The sequence below is a fragment of the Chrysochloris asiatica genome, unplaced genomic scaffold (genome assembly GCF_000296735.1).
Source record: "Chrysochloris asiatica unplaced genomic scaffold, ChrAsi1.0 scaffold00001, whole genome shotgun sequence".
NCBI lineage: Eukaryota > Metazoa > Chordata > Mammalia > Afrosoricida > Chrysochloridae > Chrysochloris > Chrysochloris asiatica.
In genome coordinates, this window is record NW_006408519.1 from 29,918,243 (window position 1) to 29,929,945 (window position 11,703).

General features: G+C 36.8%; 1 protein-coding gene across 1 annotated transcript in view; it reads right to left on the bottom strand.

The window, feature by feature from the left end:
• Positions 1–11,703, bottom strand: part of ATAD2 (ATPase family, AAA domain containing 2) — a 74,878-nt gene that overhangs the window by 35,280 nt on the left and 27,895 nt on the right. The window contains exons 3-6 of the mRNA XM_006830833.1: positions 4,630–4,679; positions 1,140–1,305; positions 713–815; positions 341–428 (exon numbers count right to left, since the gene is read on the bottom strand). Coding sequence (XP_006830896.1) covers positions 341–428; positions 713–815; positions 1,140–1,305; positions 4,630–4,679 — 407 coding nt within the window. The remainder of the gene's footprint in view (positions 1–340; positions 429–712; positions 816–1,139; positions 1,306–4,629; positions 4,680–11,703) is intronic.

The following is an 11,703-nucleotide window of genomic DNA, read 5'->3' on the forward strand; positions in this document are numbered from 1 at the left end:
CACCAGTCTAAGTAGAGTAACAAAACTTGATTTATTCACCGTTGAAATAGAGTAGGTAGAGCGATAAAGATGGTGTGGTACCTGTAATGTAGTATATAGATATACCAATTTTATTTGCTTTAGAATTATTGATTTTAGATACTTTCCCATGCAAACACAGTATCCTTTTAAGGTCTTTCCTGCCCCAAAGTTTTTTTCTTTTTAATTATGACCAGTCCTTTCAACTGCAACCAACTACCATAAATGTCAGAGCTTCTGAGTAAATACTATTTCATACTAAATAAAAACTGCCGAAATTCAAACTCAGGAGACAGAACAGAAACAATGACAAAAGACTAACCCACGCTGCCTTCTTGATTATCAGTTGTTTCTTCATCAGTTCTTTGGATCCGTTTTTGTTTACTTCTTGTGTACCTATTAAGATTCCCCTAAAAACATTTAAATAGTCATTAAAATTTAGTACATTTGAAAAAATTCAGAAAACTTTCCTATCTCATTAAAATGTAGGTTATTTACATACAATTATAAACTTAAATTATAAAATTATGCTAAACAACTTTAGCATAACTAGTTACTGATCAAATAAATGTTTTGCAAAGAAGTGACTAATTTAACAACCACCAAAAAAACAAACAAACAAAAACAACCGATAGGTACTACAAAAAGATAAACTATAGATTAAATCATTTCCTTAATGGCAGACTATATTTACTTCTTCAGTTTCATTAAAGACTCCCAAGTCTTCAAGTTCTCTCATTCGCTGTCTACGCATCTTTTTCATGTCATCCATTTTTTGAAGGACAGCTTCAGCAGTGCTTAAAAAAAAAGTGATAAAAACACAGCTAAATTGGTTAAGAGTAGCACACTTAAAAACCTTACATTTTTATCCATTGTAATTGCTGGGTGTAGGGATTTTAATATTTCTATAAGCAGTTATTTGTATGTATAAATATATTTTTAAATTTCTTTCCAAGAACTTAAACATAAAGAATTTTAGCAAAGTATTCTATTTTCCATTCTCCTTTATGCTTCATACAAAATGATGCATTATTATGTGCTCAGACTAGTTGAAATTCTTTATACCTCCCCTTCCCCAATTTTGTTACATAAATCACCTTGACATAAAGATTTTGACTTACTTTGTTATAAGTTTGTCAAATAGCACAGACTGGTTCACAGTACTGTAACGACTTCTAATCCTACAACTGCGGCGAACTTCCACGTCACCATTTTCTTCATGTAAGTGGTCAGTAGTTTGAATGATATTTCTAGCCCTCAATGACCGAGTAACTGGAATCACTTTGTCTTCATAGATGTGTTCATAAAAATAAACAAAAACATTTCAAATTAATTGTATTTATAACTATTCTAAAACAAGCAGCTGAAAAGTGACTTATATAACAAAATTATAATATCAAAGTTATTTTGAACATCAAAGCATATACCTATGACCCAACGATTCAACTCTCAAGAGAAAAGGAAATATAATAAAGACTTATATACAAATGTTCAAAGCAGTTTTACATATGACAGTCCCAAAGTGGAAACAACCAAATGTCCATCAAGAGATGAATGGATACATGAATTGTTGTATATCTACATAAATGAACACTACTCAGCACCAAAAAGTAAGTCTCAAAATTATGAATCTGAATGAAATAAATCAGACAAAAAAGAATGGATACATTCCAATGATGAAATTGAAGAATTCTGTCCTGGAGTGGCACTGTGGGATAAGCACTGGACCAAAAGATTGGTGGTTCGAACTTACTAGTTGCTCCTCCGAAATTCTATTCAGGGTTGCTCTAAGTCGGAACCAACTTTTTCATACTGAAATTGATCAAACATGCTACCAAGATATAAAGATAATTACTGGTGATTGAATGTGAAAGTAGGAAACAAAGAGAAAGAATCAGTAGTTGGAAAATAGGGCATGGACAAGATCCTGGAGATCACATGATAGAATTTTGCAAGACAAATGACTTATTCATTGCAAATACTTTTCCTCACCAGATGAAACACACAGGAAGCAAACTGACTACATCTGTGGGAAGATACCATGGAGAAGCTCAATATTATCAACCAAAACAATGTCAGGAACCAACTGTGAAACAGACCATCAGTTGCACTTATGCACATGCAGGATGAAGCTAAAGAAAAATTTAAAAGTCCACGAGAGCCAAATTATGACATTGAGTAAATCCCACCTGAATTTTAGTGATTATCTGAAGAACACAATTGATTCATGAAAATCAGAGGTGCTGTGGAATGACATCAAGAACAATATACAAGAAGAAAGCAAAAGGTCATTAAAAAAGACAAAGAAAGAAAGAAAAGACCAACATGACAGGACTCTGAAATTTGCTCCAAACGACTGGAAGAAATAAGAAAGTGAAAAAGTTAAAGAGAATATTTCAAAGGGAAACTTGAAAAGACAAAGTAAAATATAATAATGAAATTTACAAAGACTTGAAGTTAAAAGACCAAAAGGGAAAAATAGGCTCAGCATTTCTCAAACTGAAAGAAAGAAAGAAAGAAAAAAAAAACTGCTAAAGTCGGGTTGCAATATTGAAGAATTCCACGGGCAAAATACTGAATGATGAAGGAATTACCAAAAGAAGATGGAAGGAATGAACTGAGTTTCAACATAAAAAAAACTGGTTGATGTCCAACCATTTCAAGAGACAGCATATGATCATGAACCGATGGTTCTGAAAATAGAAATCCATGCTGAACTGAAAGCACTGTTGAAAAACAAGACTCAGAAATTGGTGGAATACCATTTGAAGAGTTCCAACAAACTGATGCAGTCCTGGAGGCTCTCACTTGTCTATGCCAAGAAATCTGGAACACAGTTACCTAGCTAACTGATTAGAAAAGATCTATATTTGTGCCCATTCCAAAGAAAGGTACCCAATAGAATGCGGAAATCAAACAGTATCATTAACATCACATGCAAGTAAGGTTTTACAGAAGATAATTAAAAAACGATTGCAGCAGTGTATCGACAGGGAGCTGCTAGAAATTCAAGCCAAATTCAAAAGATAGATCTTGGGTAAAAGCAAATACCAGAAAGATGTTTACTTGTACTTTACTGATTATGCAAAGGCATTTGACTTTGTGGATCATAACAAACTATGGATAATTTAGAGAAGAATGGGTATTTCAAGAACACTTAATTGTGCTCACGAGGAACCTGTATATATATATCAAGAGCCAGCTGTTCCAGGAGAACAAGGGACACTGAAAGGTTTAAAGTCAGGAAAGGTATGCTTCAGAGTTGTATCCTTTCACCATACTTAATGCAATCTATATGCTGAGTAACCTTAGAAGCCAAAATAGAGAGTCTTCAATCTCTCAGACTCTAGACATATTATCAGAAGGAGAGAAGGTGTAGTGGAAGGTCAGTGAAAAGAGGAAGACCCCCCTCCCCCCAAAATGAAACAGATTGACACAGCAATGGGCTCAAGCTTAACGATTGTGAGGATGGTGAAGGACCGGGCAGTGTTTTGCTCTGTTATGCATAAGGTACCTAACAATAACAACAAATACTGAGCAAATAATCCAAGAAGCCGGATTACATGAAGATGAACATGGCATCAGAATTGGAGGAAGACCCACTAACAACAAGCAATATGAAGATGACGCAACCTTACTTAATGGAAGTGAAGAGAACGTCAAATACTGATGAGATCAAAGACGACAGCGTTCAGTATGAACTGCACATCAATGTAAAGAAAACAGAAATCCTCAAAATTGGACCAATAAATAACATCATGCTAAAAAGAGAAACATGGAAGTTGGCAAAGGTTTCATTTGGCTTGGACCCACAATCAATAGTCATGGAAATACCAGTTAAGAAATTAAATGACATAATGCTTTAGGCAAATCTGCTGCATAAAACCTTTATAAAGTGTTTAAGAGCAAAGAAGTCAATTTGATGACTAAGGTATTCCCAGCACAAGCTGTGGTATGTTCAATGACCTTGTATGCATGTGACAGTTGGACAATAAGGAAATCCTAGAAAGATTGATATGTTTAAATTATGGTGTTGGAGAAGAATATTAAAAGTACCAGAAGACAAACAAACCTGTCTTGGAAGAAGTACAACCAGCATGCTCTTTACAGAGAAGATGGCGACACTACCTCTCATATTGTAGACATACTGGGAGGGACCAGTCCCTGGAGAAGGACACCATGCTTGGATCATAACAAACTATGGATAATTTATTAGAGAAGAATGGGTATTTCAAGAACACTCAATTGTGCTCATGAGGAACCTGTATATATATCAAGAGCCAGCTGTTCCTTAGGTCAGTGAAAAAGAGGAAGACCCACAACAAGATGGATGGACATAGTGGCAACACTGTTGGGATGGAGCATAACAGTAACTGTGAACATGGCAGTGTTTGGTTTGTTGTGCATAGGGTCACTATGAGTCAGAACCAACTAGACAGCACCTAACAACAATGAAAAAACTAGGGGGAGAGGGGTCTCTCACTATTTTATTGTGGTGATGGCTTCATGGGTATATCCTGTGAAAAAAAAACCTAGCAAATTTTATACTTTAAATGTGTACAGTTTTAATTACATGTTTGAAAAATGTGAAATGCCTTTAACATTACTTACCTTCTTTGCACTCTCCTTTTTTCTTGTCAGCCTGTTGTCTGGCCAATTGCCTACAGGAAAAAATATATAGTTCAAGGTAATTGATAGTTCAAGCTTATTAAGCCCATATTCCATAACCAAGATAAAAAGTTAAATCACTCTGGAAAATATTAACTGTAGATACCTAAAACAAAGTGAAAAAATGGTGTAAGAATATACATGTTTAATGAGTTACGACTAAGTCAAGTCTAAGAACCCTACTAAAAGTCAAGGATATAAGCAGTAACTTAGCTAAGCAGAATTAATTAAAACATCTTTCTTGACATAAGAAATGAAATGCTTAAGTATTATACTTCAACTAAACACTGAACAAAATGACAATGTATTTTATCCTATCAGGACATAGTGGTCTTTTGCCTTCAAGGAATTTATAAGAATAAAAAGAAGTAATGATCCTCAGTGACATTAACTTCTAAGAACATTTGTGGGCTAATCTTCATATGACATGCAATATTATAGTAAAGCAGTCTCATTTATATATTTGATATCTACAAATTGGCAGGTAGAACCTACTGAACTGAAAGGAACACTTTCCAAGGCTTAAGGGAGAAAAAATAAAGGCATCTTCCCCTCATTCTGAGCAAACAAAACAGTGTAACTCATTACTTATTTTTAGGGACTCAACTTTTGGGCTTGGATAGGATGAAACCACTATTCGGTCTAACTATCAAGAGATTTTCAAGTGAGCTGGTTTCTACAAGTGTAATTTCAAATGTTACACTTAATTAAACCACCTATCGAAAGAGCTGATTGGTGCATTCTCATAACAACACAATTTATTATTGACTCCTTACCTGTCTTGGAACACAGGTAAGAACCGAGAACAAAATAAAAGCTGTGGAGCAATGCATCTACATGTCCTGGTATGGTCTGCTCAAAGGCCCACTCATTTCCATCAGAGGGGAGCCCCTTCACACCATGTCAGTCTGCTTATTTCATAAACGAAGCCTGACCAAGTATACAGACATAATGATGAAAGCACTGAATTTCTTCTTTTTGCTTTTTTCTAGGTGTAAAAAGAGGATGCTTTACCCAACATGAGCTGGTAAACTTTTCCTTAAAGAGCTTAAGAGTAAATCTTTCATGCTTGTGAGTCAGACAGCTATTCAACCCAGCTATAGGAGAGTGGAAGATAAGCAGAATGAGTGGGCATGGCTGTGTTCCAATGATACGTTATTCAAAAACAGATAGCTAGAAGTTTGCCAAGTCTTGTGAAGCTGATGAAAGCTACAGACACACGTTTAGACTCTATTTAAGAGGCTTCATGCACCTCCTGTAAATTACAACCACAAAATCCTAGTTTATTTCATGTATTATTTATGTGCCTTTCTGGACCTTTGAGCCCCAAATAAGTTGCAAACAAAGGGAGATAAAAAAAACTAGAAAGGAAGGAAGTAAAGGGATTACCACACAGCTAGGCAAATGATAGCAATGAAAAGGTCAACCAAATATACAAAGAGTAAAACTATATAAAGCAGAATTCACAAATACTGTGGGCCATTTTCTATAAGTAACATACAAGCTGATCCTGATGTTCTTCCTGTTCTGTCATGTGAAACAATAAACAGTATTTGTAATGATGTAATAAAGGGAGCTAGTTTTTGTTTAAGAAAACAAGAATTCTTCTCCACAGACAACAAATGACCAATAAGTATATGAAAAGATTCTCAACACTAGCCATCACAAAAAAGCAAATCAAAGTCACAATGAGGTGTTTCACACAAACTAAGATGGCTGAAGATTATGGTGAGCATGTAGAGAAACTGGAACCCTCACACTGCTGTGGTTTTGCAGCTGCTTCGGAAAACAGCCGGGCAGTTCCTCAAAACATGAACAAAACTACCATTTGACCCAGTAATTCCACTTTTAGGTATACATGAGTATACAAATCTGCAGCGTACTGAATTATTTAGTATCTCTTCTAGTCATAGTCTGTAATGCCCACCAGACAATATTTTGGTCCTGCTTCATCTAGGTAAGATGGGAAAAGATGTTGATAAGATTACATGACGCAGTTGTGATTGTTAACAGAGCTAACTATGCATATAATTGTGCACATATACGGAAAAAAATATACGTACAGAGCCATGGAAAAAAATACATATACGGAGCCATCTCTGAAGCAAGATGAGGAATCTTACTCCCATCAAAGAAGAGCCAGGAATGGAGCATGTCTTTTGGCCCCTGATATCCCTGAACACTGAACCTCCTCAACCCTGGGATAGAAAGCTGTGACAACACTAGACTGGCAGACAGCAACAAAACCAAAAGCTAAAACATGGAGAAAACACAGTGACTTTGGACAGGAGGCTTTTTTGCAGAGTGGTGTCCCTCTTGGCACTCGGTTGGAAGACCTAGAGCTGAGTGACTCCAGGCTGAGACTTAATAGTGAAATGGTGTGCCCTGTGGGCATTTGTCAACAGCCCTAAAAGAGCTTTGTAACACTGCCTGTGGACATGGCTGAGGACAGTCAAGCTGTCCTGACTGGAACAACCTTGCTCTGACCATTTTCTGATCCTAGTATTTCCCCTGATAAACCCCATACCTATTCATATAGCATCAGAGTTCTGTGAGGCCTCTGCAATGACTTATCAAACCCAGATGAGTAAAGTTTGCTATAGGAGAGATGGTTGGTACTGTTTTGTTGCCAACACCAAGAGAAATGTAAACATGTCCACAAATGTTCATGATAATATTATTCTTAATAATAAAAAAGTAGATGCAACCCAAATGTCCTTGAACTGCCAACCTTGCAGTAAAAACTGACCTTACAGTCTGATGCACTGTCCTACAGTGCCACACCAGGAGTATTATTTGTCAATAAAATGTAGTGAAACAAAGTACAGACAGTCCCTGGATTATGAATGTGTTCTGCTTCTAAGTCTGTCCTTAATTCAAATGTGTATGGCAAGTCAGAACACAGAACAATTGGAAAAGCTGTTAGATATGGTTCATATCTAGCATCTGCTAGTCAAAAGTTTGGCTGAGCATACAGTGTACCTTTCTATGCATAAAGAAACATATGAACCACAGGTTGGGTGGCTCGAGCACACCAGCTGTTCTGCCAGAGAAAGATGATGCTTTCTACTCCCGCAGTCCTGGTGTGGCGCTGTAGGTTAACATGCTCAACTACAAAATCAGTTTGAACAGCAAGGTCGGAGGTTTAAGCTCATCAGCTGCTTCTTGGAAACCCTATACAGGGTCACTATGGGTTGGGGCCAATTCTATGGCACTTAACAAAAACAATTCCTCAAAAACCTCAAAAACCCTACACAAGGCTTAATGGCAGATAGTGTGGAGGTGCAATGAAGTTCGCCATCAGCAATACCACAGAATGCCAGGTGAAGAGGGTTTAGGGCAGAGCTCCAAAATGCTGAACCACATATCTAGGTATGTTTAAAAAGTTTGAAGGCTTATAGCTAGTGGAACTTGTAGCGGGAGTAATAAATTGCGTATTTTTCAATCCACTGGGCTCAGTGGCCCAGAGCCAGCAACTTGGGCGAGATCCAACGGCAAGACCAAGTGGGGGAGCAGAACCACCACAGAGTAACGTCAAGAGACCCTAAGAACAAAGGTAGACAATACACTTTGTCAGTTTTCCTAAGTTCTGATTTTTTTTTTCTTTTTCTTATCTGTTCATTAGCCCCCCCCACCCCCACTGTTTGTACACCTCCATTCTAGTGACTAGAGGGGCAACCTGAGCGAGTGGACACCCCCCACGCCCACCACTGGTGGATTCTTCTGCCATGTATACGCACAGATATTCTCTGCCCAAGAGCCGGCCCTGAACTGTTTTCTAATAGTGAAAAGCCCAAAACAAGAATTAAATCCTGAGGAACACCATAACGACCAACAGTGGCATCGTGACATTTATCACGTGGCTTTGAAGGCAAGAAGTTGAAAGAGGACATTAAAGTCATACTCATATTAGGCTACAGATTTTTTTTTTCTTCTTTCCCTCCTCTTCCTTTTCTGTGATTATAACTACTGTAAAAGACAACTATAGTATCCAATCTAGTTTTTATTGTTGTTTTGTTTTTTGGTAGTTTTAAAATTTTTCTTCCTTTCTTGTTTTTTGGCTATTTTATGCTTCCCCTTCTACCTTTGGAGGACTCATTCTCTCCCTATAATACCCAAGAAGAGACAGCAACTGCTGCCATATAGTTAAGCTACAATCACATTCTATAAAAATCCAAAATCCAGGCAAGAACCAATACCAACTGCCATATACCAGGGAGGCAGACAACATCTGTGAAAGTTACTCTGAGTCAAGCAATAAGAAGAGTGAAAAGGGAAACCCACATCCTGATCACATCTACCTAGAGACAATCAGAAAGCATAAAAAAATACGAAAACATACATCCAATTAAGTATTGTTGTTGTGATGTGCTGTGGAGTCGGTTCCGACTCATAGCGACCCTGTACAGGGCTTCCAAGGCTGTAAATCTTTACAGGAGCAGAACACCTCATCTTTCTCCTGTGGAACAGCTGGTAATTTTGAACTGCTGACGCTGAGGTTAGCAGCCCGATTCGTAACCACTATGCTACCAGAGCACCTTAATTAAGTATTAAGGCTACAGATAAACACTAAACATGTCCAAGAAGCAAAAGCAGATGACCGTATCAGCACATGGCCAGAAACAAGATAAAAGGTCTAAGACAAATGACCTAGAGGTAGACCTGGACTTCATTCTGCAAGGAGGACAGGCCTTGGAAATGCCTGAGAAGGAATTCAGAAAAACGATTATAAAATGTTTCAAAAAACTTTACAATGGAGTTGAGAAAAATAAGGAAGAAGTCAGGAAAGTGCTACCGGAACAATCAAATAAGACAGGTACAGCATTGGAAACAATTCAAAACCTACAGATAAAGGTCCAAATGATCAATAGTAGAGTATCAGAAATAGACAATACTCTTAAAGGGCAAAAGAGTAGATTACAAGAGATGTAAAGCAGAACTAGTGAGCTGGAAGACAAATCTCTCAATACCATTAAGATAGAAGAACAAACAAAAAAAAAGGATTAAAAAATCTGAAGAACGTCTAAGATTCATGTTGGACAACATGAAGAGGAATAACTTAAGAATTATCGGCATTCCAGAACAGGAAGAATCACACAAGTCCACAGAGGAAATAACTGAAGAACTGCTGGAAGAAAATTTCCCTAACATCCTAAAAAGTGAAAAGATAAAACATTCAAGTTCAACGAACCCCAGGAAGGATAGACCCCAAAAGAAAATCACTGAGACGTGGAGAGATGGAGCAGCTAGGGACTCGGGACCCAGGGAAGGAGAGGGCCTGTGTGCTGATGACTTGGGGGAGGGTATAAGGCTGGGGCAATGGGGATACATATAAAACCCTGAAAGAAAGAAAAAAAAGTGTCAACCAAGAATCCTTTATCCAGCAAAGCTAGCAATCAAATACGACAGTGTAATCAAAACATTCCAGGATAAACAGAAGCTAAGGGATATTGCCAAAGCCAACCCTGCACTACAAAGCATCCTATAGGGAGTTCTGTGTACTGAGAACCAACAAGAACAGACAACAACCAGAGACTAACATACGTGGCAGCACCTCCCAGAACTAAACCAAAAGATGGAAGAGTTGAGAACAGAACAAAACTATAAGAACAAACTCATATTACAATGTAAAAGGAGGTAACACTTAAGAATAGAGATCCAGATAGTGAGAAGGTCAGTTAGATTACAGGATAAAATAGACTGTACTAAATGGAGGGAAAAGTTAATGAAATATAAGGTAACCTCAAAGAAAATTAACACCACACAGCATGCCAAGAAAATGAAAATCCAAGAAGAACATGGAAATATTAAAAATATGAAGAAATTTGCAAGAAAGAACACAAAAAGCAAGAATTCAGCAAAGGAAGACACACAGAACAAAGAAAGCAGCAACACCACACACACAAAAAACAACAAACATAATGGCAGCAATTAATCCATACCTATCGATAATTACACTGAATGTAAATGGATTAAATGCACCAGTTAAGAGACGGAGGGTGGCAGAATGGATAAGAAAACAAGATCCTTCAATTTTCTGTCTGGAAGAAACATATCTTACACACAGAGACAAAAAACAGATTAAAAGTTAAACAATGGAAAAAAATATAACAAGCTAATTGCAATAAAAACAAACAAACAGGAGTGGCAGTACTAATCTCTGATAAAATAAAACTTTAAGGCAAAATCCGGCATAATAGATAAACATGGACTTTATCTCATGAGTAAATGAACAAGATGACATAACCATAATAAATATCTATGCTCCCAATGAAAAGAGTTCCAAAATATATAAAGCAAACTCTTAATAGATTTGAAGAAATAGAAGCATCTACAATAATCGTGGGTGATTTAATACACCGCTTTCAAAAACAGAACAAACAACCAGAAAGAAACTTGACAAAGACACAGTAGAACTGAACAACACAATCAGCCAACTGGACCTCATAGATGTGTATGGGGCATTCAACCCAACAACAACAGCCCAATACACTCTTTTCTAGTGCAAATAGAACATTCTCCAGAATAGATCATGTGGTAGTCCACAAAACAAATCTCCATAAATTTACAAATATCAAAGTACTACAAAGCATCTTCTAGACAACAATGCTATCAAAATTAGAAATCAACAATAGGAAGACCAAGGAAATAAAGTCAAAACATGGAAACTGAATAACACTCTGCTGAAAAGTGACTGGGTAAAATAAGAAATTAAATGTGAACTCACAAAAGTTCCTAGAAATAAATGAGAACAAAAACACTTTGGGACATGGCGAAAGTGGTGCTGAGAGGACAATTTATTGCAATAAATGCACATATCCAAAAAGAAGAAAGAACCAAAATTAACACAGCATCTACAACAAATAGAAACAGACCAACAGAGGGGACCTTTAGCCATCAAAAAAAAAAAAAAAAATTAATAAAGATTAGAGCAGAAATAAATGAGATGGAAAACAGAAAAATTATAGAAAGAATCAACAGGACAAGAATATGGTTCTTTGAAAGGATTAACAAAAT